Source organism: Halyomorpha halys, unplaced genomic scaffold, assembly GCF_000696795.3.
Source record: "Halyomorpha halys isolate HHAL.00 unplaced genomic scaffold, Hhal_1.1 Scaffold373.1, whole genome shotgun sequence".
Classification (NCBI taxonomy): Eukaryota; Metazoa; Arthropoda; class Insecta; order Hemiptera; family Pentatomidae; genus Halyomorpha; species Halyomorpha halys.
In genome coordinates this window covers 157,425-179,943 of record NW_027109386.1, presented here as the reverse complement: position 1 = coordinate 179,943, position 22,519 = coordinate 157,425, and the positions used below count along the sequence as shown (strand labels likewise).

The following is a 22,519-nucleotide window of genomic DNA, read 5'->3' as shown; positions in this document are numbered from 1 at the left end:
ATAACGGACACAATTTATAAAGTATGAATTTACAACATCACGATTTCTAAGATACATTTAGTTATTGTATAGCCCAGTATTCAGTGTACAGCATATCAGTGTATTTATGTAAAAAAATGTATTCATTGTCTGTAAAAAAATAGATAAGAAGTATTTAAATCCATCCCTTAAACTTTGATTGAGGCATGGACTTACAAGAAATCTGTAATAAAAGTTATGAAAAATACAGAAAATAAAAAAAACCGTCCGTGGCCCGTCCACGACTTTTCTCTGAGACTTCATTGCTAATTTTCTATTAATTTAATGCTATAGTCAAAGGTTACCCCAGGATGGTCCTCGAAATTCGATATACTGTCCTCCAATTATAAAATTTGTGACCTACCACTAATCTAAAAAACGTTGCTTGAGACGAAATGTCACTAGAATGGTTAGTTTAGTTTATTTTTTTAAATGGTATAAAATCGTATTTGAGTTATTATTTGAAGATACCCAGATTTCACTTGGTAAAATTTCAATAATAAAAGGTCATAATTTTGAATCAATAAATTTCATACCTACTTAGTGGCATAGTACCTTCACACGTACGCCACGTAGATAGGAATACCTGTAACGAGTAACTATCTTTAAGTACAGTTTTAATTTTATTTCTTTTTACTAACGCTATCAAATAATGAGCCATAGTTTTTAATGGAATTCCCATGTAATAACTGACTAAACCAGTGAGTGAATTAAAACAAGTAACCTATTGTAAACCGAACATTAAGTAAGTGACTTACCTATCGGGGTCGGCACTTACTTACGGTTAATTCTTTATATAATATTTATAAATTATTTTCTATTTTTGAGGCGAAATAACCAGGCTTGTGATTTACACATTTTTAGGTAATAGTCCATTATTGTTTTTTTTTTTTCAGATTTACGAGTTATAACACAGCTTATTTTCATTTTTTATTATTGTTATATTAGCTTCTTCTTAATGGATTCCTCTGAATAAAGGATAAAATAATATTTCCCCTGGGTGTCTGTGATACATATCATTTCACAATTACAGATTATTATTTTGTGTTGATGACAATGACATAAAATGCAATGCTCATTGAAAGGAGATGGATCATGTTTTTTAAACAAACTAAAAGAATGTTGCCGAACAAGTACCGGTTACTTTATTTCTTTGTAATATTTATTTATTGTGATATTTATATTTTACTTTTATTGCAATACATAATTGTACCAAAATTCTGATACAAATTACGTTATTGTTTTAAGCTTGCTGCTACTTATTATGTCATGATAACTCATGTTAAATTACTCCTATACGTACGTAACAGCTATCAGCAGTTGCAAATATCCAAACCTCAATGGAATTTGGTACAAGACTTTAAGTCATTGTTACCAGAGAAAATACTTGTTAACTGTACTTCATCAAGTGAGCTCCACCTGTTTACCGCCCGGGAAGGATAACATCTGATTACCATTTGTTACAATTTAGTAATGGAGATTTGAGTAACCGCTTCCATTCCAGTGTGGGCTGATGAATGCGGTCGTTAGAAGTCATTCAGCCGGGTGTCAGCCCCGAAACATTTTGAATACAATGAACTCTTGCGCAAGTTTTTACCAAACCCTAGCAAGAGCCACCTTTGTGATAACTGTCTGTCTGTCGGATGTCGGAGTACCTTTGTATTGTTGGCTGTGGAAAGGAAAGGGTAAGTGGGATCAGAGGAGTGGTGTATTGTCGATTTAGGATTAGAAATTAAACTTGGGCATGGGCGAAGCTGCTATGTGAGATTTTAGGAAAAATGGAGAATTATTTGCTAGGGAGCATATTTGAGAAATTATCTTTAATTCATTTTTTGGATTTTAAATTATAGTAGTTTTCCGAAGTTAAAAATTCGAGTTTTGTAGTCAAAAGTTGGAAAAAAAAATTTTTTTTTCTGATTCATATGTAAGTAACGTATATACTGTTGTCGAGTTTATTAACAATCAACAATCGTTTTTGTCAAACTAAAAATGAAAGTTCTAATACTGATCGATTACTGAGAAAATTTGAATCTGACCATTCAAAATAAAAATAAAATATTTATATCTCCTTGTGTATTATTTTTTTTGCGATTTAAAATTTTAAGACACGTCATATATCAGAATAACTTATCGAAATAAAGCAATTTTAAAATTAAATTTTCAATGAGAATCCTTCATTGAATTGATTTGCAAAGAAAAATAGTCTTTATTTGTACATCCCATACTATATTGTACAAATACACAATATACATAATGATTAAATATCGACTGCAGGAGATCTACAATTTTATTTATTTAATAAGGCCCATCTGGACATACGGAGTTGAGCTTTGGGGCTCCACTAAACCTTCGAATTCCTCTCGTATCGTAAAATCCTCAATGCTCCTTATTTTGTTACTAATAAAACCATCCATAAAGACCTAAATATTCCTTACCACTAAATGTTGTAACCGATCTAGCCCGAATCCGATATTATTCCTTCCATAATAAACTCCCTAACCACCCAAACTCACTAGTTTCTAACCTTGCTTCCTCTTCCATTCCTGGCAATCCTCCGAGGCGCCTGAAAAGAAGATGGCCTCGTGACCTTATATTATAAACTGTTTTTAGAGTTCTACTACTGGGTAGTTTCTTGGTACATCCTGTATCATATCATTATGTCATTATGATCAAATTTACTTGTTGTATTTTTTTATACATTTGTAAATATCAATAAATAAATAAATAAAAAAAAAATTTATTATAATTGAACTCTATTATTAAAAAAAATTATACTGTTTAAAGCAAATTTTATAAAAAAACGAAAAGAAAACTCATATCAACATTCAGCATATAAAATATAGATTACATTATTTCTGTCAATATAATATAAATTCACCTAAATATTTTCTTCTCTATCTTACTTTAAAACGGAATACCTGCCTACGGAATGAATCATGTTTTCACCCTCTTTATTATATACACGTATCACACATGTATATATTATGTCTTTCAACCATGGTTTAAGGTTTACAGTTTAGTTTAAAAAGTTCTCGTGTAGACTTAAACACTGAATCGAATTGGTATGGTTTTCATCATATAAGTACCTCGTTTTGAAGACAAGTTCTTTATTTAACAAATATTGGTCTGGGTTCTAAACAGTTATCTTTTTTCTTCTTTTTTTTCATTTTTCTTTAGCTTTACCAATAATAGAATCCTTTATCTAAAATATCTTTATTCTGATAAGAATTCTATAGCTAAAAAAGAAGTAGAAGGGATTACGAAGTCGACTTCTTTACCAAAAGAAATTTCATTAATCATAACTAAAATATACTTAATCTCATTTAGAAATTAAAAAAAAAACAAAAGAAAAGAGGGGTATGTGAAGAGAGTTTTAAATTAAATACCCTTTATAGTCAAAAATCACAAATATTTATTTACACTATCCTGAAGTTTCTATTCTTATATTAAAAAACAAGAACCTCTGTAAAGTTAAAAAAACAAACAACTGAAATTATACTACTATGAATAGTTAATATAGTAATTTTTATAAAATGTAACTGAAAAAAAATAATGTAAGAGATGTGATAATAATCAAGAAGAATGTAAGGATTAAATTTATTCATAGCATTGATGCTAATAGACAGGTTTAAACTTATTTTATTGCTTGTGTTTTAGGTTTGACTTGACCTTAATATCATGAGATGAAGTCAGTTTTTTTAATATTCATAAAAGATACAGTAACATTCAAGATTGGTATATAAAACTTACCTATAGAAATGTGCACTTCATTCCACTTAACACCTGAAAACCTTCATTAAAATTCCACCTTTGGCTCACTAAATGAATTCCTTCAGTTAAATAAGACATTTAAAAAACTCAAGCCGTGTAAGCATTACCAATCGCATTACTAGGAACCATGACAGATTCCTGAACGATTGCATAATAAGCCACGGAGAAATCACTTTCAAAACCAACTGCAATTAGCTGGCGTTTGGATATAGTCGGATTTTTAAGTTATATTCGTCTACCTCTTCGATCGCTAATACGATTTGTTGTTGTAGGGGGAATTCGACGGTGGAAATATAACTTTTCATCAGTTTCTATTAAAAAGTAATATTTTTTATGCAGCTCTCCCTCTTCTAAGAGTACTCCAAATTTTGAAATAAATAAATTTTTTTTTTTTTAAATATATGGACCATTTAATACTAATTGCTTCTTCGAGCACGAGCACAATATTAGCTGTGAATCGACCTTAGGCTCGGGAGACGATCCTTAGGCACACAGCCTCTAAAAAAGGGTTACCTATACCTTATAATCAGGGGAAACCTGGCGGTTGAGTGTGATATTGACCAAATTACCTCCCTGTACAACTTTTCGTCGAGAAGTAGTAGTTCCTTAGATTCGATGACGCCTCGTATCATCATCATGTCTCAGCCATAGTCGCCTACATCGCATTACCCAGGCCTAACCCGAAGGATGCAAATATCTCAGTTGTATTTAGTGTATCGAAAGTGGAGACTTTTATTAAACATATTAGAAAAAGAGTGAATTTCGAGTTTTCATCAGGGAGCTTTGGCAAAGACTCTGGCAAAACTGTAGGTCTGAAAATAATAAGATACGAAACAAGAAGAAGATATATTAACTTGAAGTTTTTATGGGGAGGAAATTGATAAACCAACCTTTTAGATTCAAATGTGTTTTTTAAACCTTCCAAAACGGCGGAAGCGTGCCTAGTTTAAAATCATTTGACACTATTAATATATATGGAATATTATAACAAGATCAAAATATAATAAAATATTATTATTTCGAATATGGGGAGGATTGTGGAATTATAAAATATCGTTTTCAACTTATAATTATAAATAAATTCAATTATAGCTTTTGTGGTTCTTTTCACCACGGAAATCTCTACTTTGCTTGAATGTGGCATGTGGGCATGTTGAATAAAAAAAAATTATTATATTTTGTATTTGACATATTCTATAGATTGTACCGTTGACCACGGTTAATTTTCAACAACCAAACTAGCTTCGGGGAGAACGAAACACTTGACTACAGTAATATCTTTGAAACGAGTAAAAAAATTCCCCAAAACTTTTTTCAACTTTTTTGCAAGTTTTAAATCGTATCATTGAAGCGGCAATCATCTAAATTAGTCAGGTTACTGTTGCATTCTGTGGATTAGGGAAGTCGCGCCTTACCTCGGGGCTATCGCGCTCCCGAATTAGGAAAGTGCCTCTTTTATTTTGAGGTAGAGATAAGTGAGTCGGCAATTTCCTATTCTAAAGGTGGGATGGGGGCACATTTGTGTCCAGCCTGGCTCATTGGGATTAATTGGCAAATATTTGCTTACAATGGTTTCCTCTATATCTGCACATTTGATGATCATTGCCAATGATATAACAACTGACCTACTCATTGGATACTTCTAACTTAGAACTTTAGGGCCTGGCTGAATTCGAGTGCGAGTTTCACTTCTTAGAATCGCCCACAGATGGAGGTAGTTGACACTTTTGATAAAAAAGTCTGTAATACTGTAATACTAGTTATTATTCCCTAATGATCATGCAAGAAATTCGTTGGTATCGTTTTTATGTTTCATGTAGGTTAAGTCCTTTTTTTATTTTCGTACATAATCGGATTACAGAAAGGTTTAGGGACCCATAACCGTAGAATAAAAGCTGTTCTGGGCTGGGCGAATGTCCCCTGTGGAGGAGACAGACCCTTGTAAATCCTTGAGCTCCCTCCAAGACTTTAATTGGCCGTATTTTAGGCTGTGGCTTTTTATAGCCTCGGCGGTGCCTTATTCGTAGCACTGCCTCCGGTTCTGACAATAAGTCTTATGATGGGTAAGAACAGGTTACATAAGATAAAGACATTGAGCCCGAACTATTTGTAAATTCAATTTGATGCGGAGAATTGGAACTTTATTATCATCTTAAAAGTACGTCAATCATAAAACAAATAAGCTAGAAGGGACTCCAAGGAATCCGTAAGACTACATTTCCATGTTTCCTCCAGAAATGCAACCGACAGATAATTGCATCAAAATAATTTTTATAAACACTGACCCGATCTTACCAGGCCGTATGTCTAGGTGTTACTTAAATAAATACTCAGGCAATTAAACTTTTTAATGAGAGGCAACTCGACCATCTGTAATATGTATCATGGCCACGTATTAAACTTAAACAATTTAAATTCATATAAAAACGAAGATTAAGAACAATATATTGAGATAAGTACGAAATATTTATTTTTTTCTATAAGTCGGTGTTTAAGCCTATACATTGACATACTTCTGAAAATGGCCTACATTATGCATGACAAACTATTTCCATCTTAATGTATGTTTTGTTTTTTTCAAGTTCATCGTGTCATTTCGATATTTATCTATAATTCTATATGTCGTCCTTAACTAAAATATAGTGCAATGTACACTACTTGAAATCATAAAAGAGACATCATTTAGGGGTATGAGAACAATTCAGTGTGGTTGTAAAAATAAAAATACTTTCATTTTAATTAGTGTACATTGTAAAATATTTTAATTAGGGACGAAATACATAAGCCTAAATAAATCAAAACAAAAAGTAACTACTGATAAAGTAAAAAAAGCTATAACTTAAAAAGCAATACCAATGCATTAACAAAGCAGTTTATTTTACAATGTGATATACTGATCACAGATTGTTGATCCGATCAGATTGTTGGTGGAGGAAGAGAAGAAAAACGATGAATTTTTGCAAAAATATCCTATAAAATAAAAAGGAAAACCTTCTAACAATTAATTTTTATTTTGTTTTTTTAAATTTTACGAAAAAATACAGACTGGTTATTTAGCTTAATAAAATACTTTTCTGCCCGCAGCTCAGCCCAGTGGGTACGACCATCTTCACCGGGCTGAAGGCTACCGACCCGGACGCAGGAGCGAACGGCCTGGTGGAGTACAGAGTGGTGAAGGGGTCAGCAGGAGGTGCCGAAGAGCGGCTCACGGTTGCCGACGGCTCCCAACACTTCGCCATCAACCTCCCGCACCAAGGACAGGTCACTGTAGCCAGGCCTCTCGACTACGAGAAGACTCAGCGGTATCTCATCACCGTCGTAGCCAGCGTGAGTAGTATTTATTTATTATTTGATTTGTTGTTATGGATCCCATCGTTGAAATTAGAAAATTTGTTATTTGATATCAGTGCCTAATACCACAGTGATGATGAACGCAAAAAAGGAATAAATTGCGTTAAATATGAAATATTTATTTGAACATTTTTGATTGACCATGTGTAATATACAAAAGGAAAATGACCCGGGTTCGTAAAAAAAATTAATAAATAAAATAGTGATATAACTGCTAACGTTTGTCCCATATTGCAGGGCTTCATCAAGGCTGTCGTTCTTCTAGATATTGACAATATTATTAAATAAACTATTATTAATTTCGAAGCAGAAAATATTCATTTGATGTGGTCGTGCTTCTGTTAGGTTGCGCCTTGTTAAGTAACAATAGCTAACACGGTCGTTGTTCTGAGGACAGTAAACAATAGCCCCATTGTTATTGTCTCATCTCAACGAGCCTATAATTTGGCTCTTGCGATTATTAGAAAATATATCTGTATATACCTCATGGGTTGTGGGTCTGAGATATAAGGAATAAAGGAAGTTGACTGATTTACTCCGTGGTCTTTTAGCAGGTCTTTTTCAGAATATAATTTTCATGGAGTTTTGAAAAACAATTTTAACTCATTAAATCATATAACATGAAGTTAAGATAATAGAAGTAAAATAATCCCATCCTAATCTGCATTCCCACCTTGATACAATATTTTCTGTCAGCCTTGGTATCTCTGAACCAAGCGTTTGCCGCCCTCATGTGTAAGGCAAAGCAGGACTACAAGAGATCCCAAAGTTTCTTGAGTGGATTAGATGACCATATCAGAACTCCTCCAGCATACCAACAAAATACCTGGGGATCACTGATGTTTCAGTATTTGAAGATAAGATTATAGTGATGGTTGAAGCTGAGTATGGATTTTCTAGAAATTTGAACAAATTTTTCTTCTAAAGATTTACATTTGTCTTAGTCTAAACTTCGAAACAATTAAAAAAGACTCATTTATAAGACTATAATAAAGTATATCTGGAGTTACAGAGTTGAGCTTAGGGGCTCCACTAAACCATCGAATTACTCTCGAATCCAAAATCCTTAGTGCTTCTTAATTGTTCATGAATCAAGTCATCCATCTGGACCTCAGTGTTCCATATGTTGTTGATTTAGCCAGAACTAGATAACTGTGATTTAATGTACCAGAACCAAGATTAACCACCCTTACCCACTTGTTTCTAACCTGGCTTCCCCTTCATTACCTGATAATCCCCCTTAGCGTCTGATAAGAAGATGGCTTTCAGATCTTCGCTATCAATGGATAGATTCTCCTCATGTCTGTATCATGCCATTGTATGACAGATCAAATTTACCCTTTTTATATATTTTTAGTACGGTTGTAAGTATCAATAAATAAATTGAAAATATTGTCTTAAACGTATTCAAGTATCATTACGCAGTTCCCAAAATTCTTGTGATGAACAAAGAATTATATTTATTCGTTTATATACAAGTTATTACGCCACTTGTGGAACCTTATATCTGTTCATGGTTTAGTAATTTGTTCTTAACTATTCCAGGCCATAAAATTTGGTTATAAATTGAAGTTATGATATCAAAATTATTACTTAGGTGTTAATGGGAACCTGTCAATCGATACATGTAATTGAAATGTGACCTCTCCACGACTTACTCCCATAAGGTATAACATACACCCACAAGGCTTTAGAAAGGACCGAGGCGGGAATAGTGCACAGAGCAGAGAAAGGTAATATAAGGCAAATAGTGCAGAGGGCTATGAGGGACGATATATAGAGCACTGCCTACTGGGGCTGACTGATAAGGTCATAAGGAACTGTCAGTGGCGCCAGTGGCACAATAACTGCAGTCTGAGCTCGTTTGTAACAGTCACCGTGACAGTTACAGTTTCGAGGAACTGCCATATGTTTCTTACGTAATCGATCAGTTCATTACTGAAAAACTTATCCGCCCCACTTCACATAACTAGAAGCATATCTATGTGGGCCTTCGTTATGTACCTCTACGTGAGCTTATAGAAATATTTATGTCTTACAAAGAGTAAACGTTGTTTTGTATTCCTATAAAAATTCATTTTTAAGGATTTCAAAATGGGCTAAAAACGTTTCTGTCATGATTTATCCTATAACAAAAAAGTGGTGTTCTTTAAAAGAAGATTGTTTTATTTTTGTAAATTACTAAAGATTAAACTAATTTAATAAGATAAATCATTTTTTATCTATCAACAAATCAATTGGTATATAATAAGTTTTAATAATATATAGACTAATACATTAATATAAAACATTGCTAAAATTATAAATATATATTTTTTATTAATTTTTTTTCTCGGCTCCTATTGCGGATTGGCAAACATTGGCAAAACGCTTGGCTTGTGTATAATACTTTTAGACATCGTGTTACCAAAAAAAGTTTAATTGAGATTCTTGATCCCATTTCCGGTGCCTCCCCTTGTTAGAAATTGGACCCGGAAAAAATATGAATAAATTACCTAAATTCCACTTTTTTTATTATTAAATGATATTTCCAAGATATAGGTATAGAATTCAAGAAATAACTGCTATAAATTTTAAACCAATGTACTATAAGATCAGATAACAAGAAGATGGATACAAGGACCCAGGAACGTTATTAAAATAAATAAAGGCATTTTTATTTTTTTTAAAAATAATAGTGTAGCATTTTCACTTAAACATTAAAATTCAGATCACACAAAAATTTACTAGTCTTAATCAAGAATATAAAAAAAGTCAAGTCAGGTCAAAACCATATAAGGAATTCATGAGAAGACTAAAAACAATTTTATTACAACTCACCAAACCATTAGATTGACAAACAACCCCCGAAAGTTCGTTAAAATAAATTACACCTTTCTATAAAATCAAAAATCAAGTGTAAAGTCAACTGAAAGTGTATTCACATAAACATTCAAACACTAATAATATTTCTAAGGAAGCATTAGTTGTCATGGATTATATCCATTTTAGCTTGGATTACCAAAATGTGCTGGAGCGTATGTAAACAATTTGATGTGCAGAGTATTTTTCAACTCTAATTTTAACTATCTGAGTTGAAAACTATCTTTTTACTATTGTATCTCAAACAGTTTTTTTTTTCATAATAATCATTGATTAACCAGTTTAACCAGAATCTCTGCTACAAGCTCCCTGATGAAGATCTGAAACTCAGGTTGGAACGTCGGCACGAATAATTTTTTTTTATTTGTGTTTTTGCTGACCGCACCCCCTGACAATCTTCCCCAATTTTCCGATTAATTATTTTTTAGATAGAAAACAATATTTTGAACTGTAGATATTTTAAATATTGTTTTAAACGAACTGCATGAAAATAAATGCAAATATTCTCGATATCCACCCGTGTAATATCTACTTCATCTATAACATACTTCATATCCTCTTCAATGATATTCAGTATGAGTATGGATACTGATTCTCAATATTTAGTGGTGTAGCTCTGACTCGAAATTACTTCTTCCTGAAAACCAGCTTTTTATATTTATTATGTGGATTTCGTTTGTAGCACTTTTCGAATGCTTCTATTTTATTTCTTTTAATATAAATCAAATATAAAAAATATTAGGAGTGGATTTTTTTTTTCATCTTTCAAAGGTTTTTTAATCTATAGCTCTAAAATAAGGGTATACATTTCTTTCTTAGGCAAAAGAACTAGTTAACTAGAATGTTATGGGATAGTTGTTGGTAACGCCAACAGACGGTTGAACCTGCAACACTTAGTTGTATTGCGGGAGAGTATTTTCCGGCGCTAGTTTTGCAGATAACATATCGTGAGCGCCACGCCAAACCTCTAAACTTACTTTTCAGTAGAGATAAAATACGTCTTGATCGTTTCCTCAGAGATACTTCCTTCAATTATTTTTCAAAACCTACTATTAGTGGATTATATTTATTGTTTATAAATTATTTTTAGAAAAAAAAAAATATTAAAAGTGTTTCTATTTAAGTAAGGAGAATTTGTCGTGGAAATTTTTCATTCAAGAAAAGAAATTTTAACGAGGCTTTGCGATGTTTTATAAAATTAAGATGATTGGATTGTCAATTGATGTGAAGACATAAAAAATAGTGAGTGAAAAAATTATTTTTTTGGAATAATATTCTGAAAACGTTTGAAATTCTTCAGTATTAAAATTTTCGGAAACTGTCAAAATATTAATATATCATTAAAAAATGTCAATTTTGGAATATGGATGTATTATTTTAATATTTAATATTAATTGGGGTGTCCTTCCCAGTTTATATTTAACGAATATAATTTTATAATATTTATTCTTTGTTATATATAGTGTATTCAAATCATATTCTATTTTCTAATAACAATGTTGCGCCACCATATCATGTTTGGGTGTTAGAGTCATTTGTTACAAATATTTACAATGTTTTATACATCAATAAATATTTTAATATTAACAATATCAAATATTTATAGTATAATTAAATATTATACGTTTACATCATTAATTACATTATGTATTACTAATTAAAATGTAATAATTATTTAAAATATTAATTAAATTAAAATCATTATTTAATAAACCTATCCTTGAGGTTTCTCTAATCATTTTTACTGAATATCAACTCGCAATATGCTTTATTCTCTATTGATTAAAAATTAATATATTTCATCATAGTTTTCCTTAATCTCCTATACATTATTTAATGAAGAGGGAAAAAATGGAACATTTTGAATGTAAAATATTACCCGGTGGATTCCTTTGAACTGCCCACGCACACGAACTCCAAGGTGTCCCGTCCACTGAGCTATCTCCAATCGTTTTGTCATTTCCGTTTTGTTAAGTAGCTTGCCTTGTAGTCACTTTATTTATTTATCTTGTTAGCTATTGTCCTGGAATTTGGGCAGTGGGAGGAGCTAATGTTCTCCATTTCCCAGTTCGGCGAAGCATCTGAAAGGAGGTCCCTAAGTCCCCGGTTATTGTCTTTTTTTCGAGTAGGAGTCATTAGTCGACAAACCTGATTGAAAAAAAGATTTTAACTTTGGTTACAGTTCATAATTTCAATTTTTGTGAGGTAGAAATGTTACTGCAGGAGTTTTATTCTTAATGACAAAGCATAATGTAAACCAAGCAACGAAAATGGTTGATAAAAGTTATCAATTACTATTTGTCTTTAAATAAACATTTAGAATCATTTTATTTCAAATCCAAACAATGTAACAATAGTTTAATAATGGATAGATTGTACATTGAGCTTCAATAATATTGAATTTAATACATTTTTAGGAATAATATAGTAAATCATTACATTAATCTAACAGACAACATGGAATAGTGATACAGTAATAATAAAATACTAAAATACAATATTAATATATATTACATCGCATAATGAATTATAGTAGCTATCCACAAACAAAAATAATGTAATTTATAAAATAATAAATATTATGCGTATTGGATTATGAATTATTATTCGTTTATTGTTTTGTACTGAAAAAGGGCGAAAATGAAAATGAAAATGAAAATGAAATATATCTTAACTTTTTGAACGAATTTGATTTTGCGATTGATACGCATCAATACGAAAATTGTAGAAGGTGCAAACCAAAGTTTTAAGTTTGGAAAACACTGAATCGCGCGTGAATTCATCAGTATGTAAAACTTATACTATAATAAAATCGAAGTTTATTTTTTTTGTGATATCTTACTGTATGATATATTCATCAATATCTGGAATCCATTTCTTTATATAGTAAGGCGCTTGGTGACATATCAGATTACCCGTAGTCATCATATCTTTGTTTGGAAATACAAAAAAAAAATGGTTCAATTTTAATTATGATGTATTATGGGTAAATTTAATTATGATGCTTGTTCTGAACTTATTTTTTAAAAAACTGTAAAAGGATTTTAAAAATTTTTTTTGGTTCATCAACATTATGAATAATGATTTAGAATAATTAATTAGAAAGTATTAGTAGTCAGAAGGAATATTTTTAATCTTAGTTCTTTCGGATTGGTTAATAAAGCATTGCTATGCATTCAACCAGAATTAATATGATCATTCGTATGAAACGAATTCCAAGGATGCCATCTTGTTCAAAATAATAATATTGTTTCTAATTAATATACGATTATTGTACCTGCAATAGTCCAGAGGGCCTCTTGTTACATTTGAAATCCAACCAAAGGGTTAAAAAGTTCCTATAAAAAAATAAAAACTCAGATTTTTGCCAGTTTTTGGATATGGTGTGCAATGGTCCGAATTCTAAGTGGCTCATTGTCTAACACTTCACAACTATTTCGTTTTATAATTTAAAAGAATGAATTAATAAAACCTGATTTTAACTCAATAATGAATTACATTTTTCAATGTTTATTGTTAGTTACTAATCATCAAAACAGCTAGTTAAGTACATGTTTGATATAGAAGAAGTTGATCTTTTGAAACAGGTTTCTTTTCTACTAAAGAAAACCTTGTAGTACCTATTAGCAAATAAATCACTAATGTCCTTCTAAAAACATATGTAATATAATTGTGTCCATCGAAAGAAAAAAGAAAAGGGACACACTAAAGGCGACCTCGATGGACACCAAACATCAAACAACGGTACGTGCTCTTGCGGAGGTCACTGGGTCGCACCTTGACCGTGTCCTTTTTTTCTCTTTCAGAACCCGTGTCGTCATCCTGTCCCCTAACGTAATATCTATTCTTCCTCAAATCAATAATAGCTCAATAAGGAGCTTTTTATTTACATTCATTAATTTCAATTTGTATAAACAATTTCATCAAAGCCATGTTTCTAAATAAGACATTCCATGATGTTATGTAATATAACTAAAACTTTTGATTAACTTTTGATCTATTTCCTGTTATTATTAACGTTTCAGGACCAAAAATTATGTGTAATATGTATATGCCTAAATATAAACATTATTTATAATAATATTCACTTGTTGTGAAATGAATGGATTTTTTAACTGACTATTGTTGTGGTTTGCATTAAGTAAATATAATTATATAAATAATATAATAATAAAAAGAAATAAGAACATAAAATAACTCAGACGCAAAGGTAGTTTATGTTATTGTTAACATTTTAGGACCAAAAATTATATATAGTATGTATATGACTAAATAGTAGACATTATTTATAATAATATTCACGTGTAGTGAAACGAATGGATTTTTAAACTGAGAACTGTTATGGTTTGCAATAAATAAATACAATTATATAAATAACTTAATATAAATATAAATAAGATTATTAAAATAATGCGGCAACTTTTTTCTTTATTTATTTTTACTTTACAAATTACTTTCACTAATTTTACATTAATTCTTATAGTGAAATTATCTTTTATATTACTCGAATCTGTGATCTCTAATTGCTTAACATTATAGAAATTTTTTTTATTAAATTTGCAAAATAGTATTTAAAATGCACTAACCTTGGTAAAGATCAATAAAAGTACTTGAAAAAAAAATTATGAGTCCGTTCCAATTCTTGACATAATTGAATTTCATAATAAATTTTAGTGTTTTTAAAAATCTAAATCCAGTTCCTTTTTCTTTAGGAATTGAAAATACTAGATAAGCCTTAACTAATAGCTTTTGCCTTCCGCTATTTTTCGAATGGCAATCTTTAGTCTTTATTGTAGATGTTCACACTGATTTACTCTTGCGAAAATAATACGTTGCTGAAAAATCTGGAATTCAGAATAAACATGTAAATCAAGATCAAATGGATGGGATCTAATATATTATAGCGTATATTATTTATATAAGTTGTATCAGTAGACTAAAAAAAATAAATAAATCTATACCGCTAAAATCCCTTAAGGGTCAGAGGTGCAGTACTTTGTAATAAAGTACTGTTACTAGACCAACGGTTGTGTAAGGAGGTAATTTAGTCAGAATCCCGCTTAACCGCCATATTTTTGCCTAATTAAGGCTCCAGAACGCATAGGGCTGACTCACGGCTACAGTGAAACAGAAAAAAATTATCTGCCACAGCCGGATTCGAACCCGGATCCTTGAAGTTAATTACATAGTGCCTTATCACTGAGCTACTCGCTTCCTATGTCTGTTGGTAATATTTTTAATTCTAATTTAATATCGAATTAAATCACTTAAAGTTATAAAAAATATAAGTGTTTTGTAGATCTATCGTGGATTTTTAGTCTGTAACAGATATAGAACTATGCATAAAATAAGAGGTAAAGGTTTTTTATACACAGATCCATTTATAGCATTTCGTGCGAGTCCAATCGATTTCAAGTTATCCGAGCCATATTTATTTCAATATTTACTCTATAACCACACTACTTAGAAACTGTAAGCCACGCTTTACTGTAATATTTTATTGGTAGGATATATCTTTTTAGCTGCTGAATTCTCATCATCTTGATAGAAATATTTATTTATTTTTATAATAAGAAGGCATTTAAATCAAATAAAATATAAAGGCATATAGATTTCAATCATATCCTTAGGTAGAATTATAATATTTTAACTCTCAATCAAATTTATGCACACTATAACCAACAAAGGCAGATAATGAAGTTGCTCTTAAAGATTTATAATAAATAAAATAAAAACAATTATTAAAGAGATTAGGTTTATTTTATATCCATGCATACTTCCAGAAATTACAGAACTAGTTGTACTTCGAAAAAAACAAAACAAATGGGAACATATCTATGGTTTAATGCTCTCAGTATATAATTAATTAATTATTTTATTAAAATTAATTTTACTGAGCAATCAATGACTTACACCATGTTTGCTCTCAACGGCTCATATAATGTAAATTGAGCCTGTATAGTTTGTCTCGATATTTTATCAATTGGCCATTATTACCAGTCGAAACCACTCACATTTAATACAATACACTGTCTATTTAAAGAGCTTATTTTGGCATTGTCCCCTCGCACAATTGGATTATGTTGTCCAGGCATCGCGGACAATAGGGTCTTATCCGTGCAGGTAGATTATTGATTGTATTGAGCCAATGATTGTTCTAGATCCTAACTGGATTATGTCAGGACCAACATGAATTATCGTCAGTAGGATATCGGTTTCTGTGTCATAACGGTATATCAAAGCAGCTCCTGACCAATCATGGTTCCATACGATCCTCAAATAGATATCCGCTATTTTTACCTCATTTATTTAAATTTATTTTTAATTGGCAATATTTATTAATTTTTTTCTTTTCCTTTGTTGAGATTTGGGATGAATAACCTTTATATATATATAAATGTAAGGGTTTTATATGCACACATATTTATGCATTCACATACTTATATCACACGATTAATGAGGATTGAAAACGGATTTAATAGCTTAGTTCCGGAAAAAATCATCGATTATGAATCGCCTGAGAAGTGACAGATACAGCACCGTTATAATAGCTATCCAAGAAAGGATTGTTTATAGACGGATATACCGTGTTTTGCATTGGAAGGAATGATTTCGTTCATTCCTTCCAATGAAGATCCAATGAAGATCTACAGAGAAACATTTGATAGAATAATTTGATTAATTAGCTTTAAGTAGGTTGAAAAAAAACACATATGTAGTATGTTAATGAGAAAATGTGTCTAGAAATCCACCGATTAGACCTACAAGAAGAAACCGCAGATTTCAGAGATATAGAAGTTAATAATGATAAAAAATAAGATCAATAAAATAGAGTTAATGACTAAAAAAAAAAAAAGAAACAGTTAGGCATCAGATCTTTGTCTGAATGTTGTGGAAGAACATATTGAACTAGAATTACTAAGAAAAAGGACAGTTCATGTTTGGTGCAGAAAATCAGGACTATTTGTTTGTATTTATTTCACTTTCAGTGGGTGTAACTTAATAGTCAAATCTGTAAAAGGGCTTCATCGCTGCTTTGGTGATTTTAATAACCATTAACATAGAAAATTGCGTTAAAATCTAAACAACGACTTATGATATGTATTTTCAGGTAATATTGGTAATCGACTAATTGGTAAATAGACTAATTTAAGAAAGTTAAGGAACCACTAACGCAAAACAAGATTATAGCAATTCAGCTTTCAATAAATTGTTAGAAGATATGTCTTTATATTTTATCAATTGGGCATTAGTATTGGCGAATACTGTTTAAAATAATACACATTTAATAAAATAAGAGTATCGTTGATGAAAGTTTTCATTCGTCATCAGAACATTCATTATGATATTTCATGTTTATTGAACCTGATACTACTGATTAGAATCATAAAGATAAGGTCTCTGGTCGTAACATACTGTTTATCCTTTACTGTTATGCAATAGTGCAATTAGAATGCAGCATAAATTATCCACCTGATGCCGACTCCGAGGGTTTTTTCGAGGACAAAGCTTTGCCTTATTGGGGACAACTTTCCTTGGTCGGACTTGGACTGTTCTTTTTTTCTCCTCCTGTTGGTCCAAGAATGCCGGTAACAAGGCTGCGGAACCTATGTGTTCCTCATTGCCGTGGTGGTCGACATTCACTGCACAGGCACAATGGCTTGTCCCAGAGTTTCTGAAACGTTTTTTTCTCTCACCGGAGTTAATCAACCGCAATGATTTGAATAGCCCCCTCAGTTACCCTTGTACGGGTAAGGGGACGCCTTATTGTCAATGGAGATTTATAATATCCCGGCTTAATTAACATTTACGACTTGTGGTCGATTTTGCGGGGCAATTACGTTAATTATTAAAACCCGTTAAAAAATGTTTTTAGTCTTTGTTTTCGCTAATAAATAAATATATGACCTTATACTAAAATATGTGAGTAATTAATAGGAAATGGCAATTTTTTAAATATCCATGCATATTTCGAGAAAGTATAGAACTAGTTGTACTTGAGAAAAAAAAATTGGATTCCTCATAAGCATTATATTTTTTTGCCGAATAGGGATTTTTAAAAAAAATACTCCTATCCAAAAAAAAAACAGAAAATCTATACGAGTACTTCTCGGACATCCCTTCTATTCTTTTTCATAAGTATCACGTTTTGTATCTATTTTTTTTTTATATTAAATCATTATTTTTTATATTCGTCAATTTTTATGGTTATCAATTTTATTTTAGGCAACGGTAGCAGCGTGTTTACGCGCCTGTCTACCAACTAGAAGGTTGTCTCAGTTCGAGCCCTGGTCCCACCCGGTTTTTCAAGCATAAAATTGCACGAAACTCACTCACAACCTCCCCCCGGGTATTTGTGAGGCCCTTGGGCCAATAGGTAGCACCCACAAAAATAGGCGTGGGAGTGACGAAACCACCCTATGAAAAATCCACGTCAGGAAACGCGTGATGTATTTCCTTAGTACATCGTACGAGGCGCTGGACCTCTACAGTCTGTCGCGCCAAGGTTTATTATTTATATTTGTCACTTTTCATAGTTATTAATTTTATTTTATGTATTTATTTCTTTGTATGTGTGTATTTATATTCTTGTAAGCGTTTAAATATCTGTTTGGGTGTGCATTTTAAATTCTAATTAAAATTTTTTAAAATTATCATGTAGATATATTTTATTTTATATTTAAAAAAATGTATTGCTTAAGTAAGAAGATATATTTAAAGATATAGAATTAAATAATGATAAAAAATAAAGTAAACAATTTAACAATATAAGAAAAAAGAACTAAAAAATCTTATATTACTAACATGTATTTTAGATTAATTATATATTGTATATATATATATACTGTTTAACAAACAATTATATTATTTGAACTAAAGCAATCCAATGCGGTTAGGTATCATATCTTTTTCAATGTAGTATTTTTTGTATTTTAGTTATTTTTGTTCGGGAAGTATTAATATTAATTCAGAATTATGAAAAAATTAATAATAGTATCTAAAAGGAAATCATTTTATCTTAATTTACATTTATACATTGTCAGAGAATAAACATACTTTGAGAAAATGCATAACTTTGGAAAAAAGAGTAATAACCTATTGTTAGTGATGCATCTAATTTAGTTCGGAAATGGGCTGTTGGCCAAACTAAGAAACTCCATTCTCGATGCAATAAACGATCAAAAGTAATTTACTCTTTAGCAAATATTCAATATTAAAATTTAGCTTCAGCCTAAAACTATATTGGTATAAATTATTTTTTAAGTAACCTTTTTAGTCTTGGGAACATTGAAGCTCGAGATTTATTCTCTACCCTTAGATCTTGTATTTAATGATATGTTAACGATTTAGGAACTGAACTACATTTCAGAACACTTCTAGTTCTAGATTAGTTCCTGGATGAATTCGACCCATTGTAGCGAGGAGTTTCCTTTATTAATTAGTCAAATTCGAGCTTTCTGTCCTTTTCATTATGTTTTGTAAAAAAAACAAAGCAAAACAAAACACTGAATTATAATGCAAGAGCATAATTTATTGGTATGGTTTGCTGTTTATAACCTTTTTCGTGACGGAATGAGGGCAACTATTTCTCCTTGGGACATTCTAACACTGATAGGATCTACCACACTACCACACACAAAGTCGTAACTGTGACAGTAGGGTGATTGATTGCGGTTTATGGATTCCTTCAACACGAGAGCAATAAGAAGGGGCTCATATTAGGCGACGCCATTGTAAAATGTATAACATGATATAATTTTACCTTCGGACAGTCTTTATATGCATTTAAAGGTAAGTATTATTAAGTGTACTGCCTGGCTGTTTGATAAAGTACTACTCAACATACCCAGCATTACTAACTTTATAGTAATGATGGGCCACAAAAATCTAATTACTTGAGGTTTGTAAATCGACATTATAGTAATTAAAAAATCCTCCCCTTTTTTAAGTACAATCATATAGACTTACAAACATCTTTCAAATTCAATTTTAAACCACTAACACAATAAAGTCAATTTCACAAACTTTACAACTGCTTCATTATTCTTCCAGTCCAAAGATAGGTAAACCAATAATCTTGGAAATGATTTTTTCATTCTAATTGTTCCGTTTAAGACATGAAAATTTACATCTAAAGCCTCGACTAAAATGCGAGTTAACCGATTTAAGATATAAAATATTATTTTATTCCTAGTAAATATTTTTAAAATTTATTTCTGTATAACTAATATAATTTGTTCCAGATTAATAATTAATTAATTAGCCGTTAATTAATAATTAATATAGTACCTTTTATGTTTCCTTATTTCATTACAATCGAATCGAAAGTGCACTTAAAGATTACAATATACCTGATGAGATTTAGAAGGAAAAAAAAATTAGATTTAAAAAAAAGTTCTTTGTTTTTTGTCCCACTTATGAGGACTTAACAGTTTTGTAATTCAGAAACGAGTGGACTAAGATAATAAAATTTCACTGTTGTCCAAGTTTATACCTAAAAAACATTTGTGAAAAATTTGTAGAAATTCTGAGATTGCTATGTTCAAAAGTGTGTTTATTTGACGTGGAATGTTTCGAATGTAATTATGCAAAACAAAATTAGTCTTAACATTTATGACTTATTTTTGTGTCACATCAGACTAATGTAAACAAAAAACCTATTTTTGTTTACTCACTTTAGAATACACCATTTTGGCGTTTTCACTTACGTCCTTCCTTCATTCAACTTTTACTGTTTTGTTATAACTTTAATTCTCTCTCCAGCTTAATATAAGATTATTTTTCGTTATTATTCTTTTCTAAATTTCTTCATGATCTGTATTAAAAATATTATCACTTTCACTATTAATGAATAAATTTTAAAAAAATTAGTGTAATTTCAAATCGCATGCGAAAATTACTTTTAACTGATTTTGAGATTGAAAACATCGGTAAAAGAATAAACAATTATTTTTTTCCTCTGTAATTTTCCTAGTTATTGCTAATTATACATTCCCACAGTGGTGGGGAACTGCCGATTTTTTTTTTTACAGCAAACCTCTAAATTGCGTAAATCTTCTGTAATTCCCATGGATTTTTACGGTATTCACGGTGCTGAATTCAATGGAACGCTTATCTTTTTTTTTATGATATCTTCAGTTGTAATAATTTAAATTTAAATTTTTGTATCATAAATTTATATCACAAAATAATTTTTTCCTTTAAATAAAATGTTATTCTGATTATTGGTAGTTAATTTGATTATTGGTCTCGTCAATGAAACTTACGCAAGAGTTACTGCAATATGTACAATTTTATAGTAAAATAATTTCATCGCAATGGTCAATAAAGCTCATTTTTTCTGGCCCATCGAAAATTTGCAAAAACAAATTTTTCCAGTATTAAATTGGAATTGACCGTAGAGATTTAGAAAAAAATATTTCGAGAAACAAATCTACTTTTGAAAAACTACTATTTGTCTGCTAACTTTCGTTAATATTAACTTGGTCAAAATATCTTTTGTTCGATAGCTTATAAGTAAATAACAACAATCTGTAAAATTTCACTTTTTCTCTATGCCGAAATAATGTCTGTAAGGTTTACAGTTCACAAATATTGTTTGATGGTTCAACCAATTACAGTAAATTCGTTCCTAAGTATTTGAGTATAAGGAATCACATTCATCAACTTGATTAAACACGTTTCATTTTGGAGGTTTTTTTTCACACTTTCCACCACTGTTCATCGGTTCTACGTCTTGACAGTAATCGATACGTCGAAGACTATAAATCGATTTTTTAATAGCCAGGAAGAGATCGCTCTGTTACTAAACATCATCTGCATAGCCGAGATAAGGTTGGAATGCGAACATTAAGGTCGCAGTAACCTCAACAAAAAGCTGGTCCTCATTAGCGAAGCGCTATTAATCATTAGGTTCTAAGCGATAGAAAAATCGCTAGCAGGTCCTTAGAAACCTTTAGATAGCCTTTCTAATCCTATCGTGTTTTTTCATCGTAGTAAATACCTGTCTCATCTGGGAAATACCTGTGTAACTCACCTCTTTTAATTAGTAGCACATAAAAATTTCAGGTTGGTAAAAAAAAAATATTGTTTCTAAAAAATTCCAAGGCGAAATTAATAACGAAAAAATATTCTGAGAGGAACGAAGAAAATCGAAACCATATCTAGGTCTTGAATTAGAAATACAATCATCATATGAAACATAAGGCAAATATTTATGGTGAAGAAAAAAAAGGAAGAAAAAGAAGGCCTATTTCTTTTTTCTTTTTTTTAAATAATTTATTTATTGATATTTACAACTGTATACACATATATACAACAAGTAAATTTGCTGTAGGTGACATACTAACATGATAAAAACATGTGGAGAATCTACCCACTGATAGAACTCCAATAACATTTCTAGAGAAGAAGATCTCGAGACCATCTTCTTTTCAGACGTCTAGGAGGATTATTAGGTAATGAAGGAGAAGCCAGGTTAGAAACAAGTGGATTTGGGTGGTTGAGAAGTTTATTA

General features: G+C 30.8%; 1 protein-coding gene across 3 annotated transcripts in view; it reads left to right on the top strand.

The window, feature by feature from the left end:
* Positions 1 to 22,519, top strand: part of LOC106681895 (cadherin-99C) — a 430,333-nt gene that overhangs the window by 334,525 nt on the left and 73,289 nt on the right. For all 3 annotated transcript variants that reach the window (XM_014422456.2, XM_014422457.2, XM_014422455.2), the window contains one exon: positions 6,874 to 7,116. In XM_014422456.2, the coding sequence (XP_014277942.1) occupies positions 6,874 to 7,116 (243 nt within the window). The remainder of the gene's footprint in view (positions 1 to 6,873; positions 7,117 to 22,519) is intronic.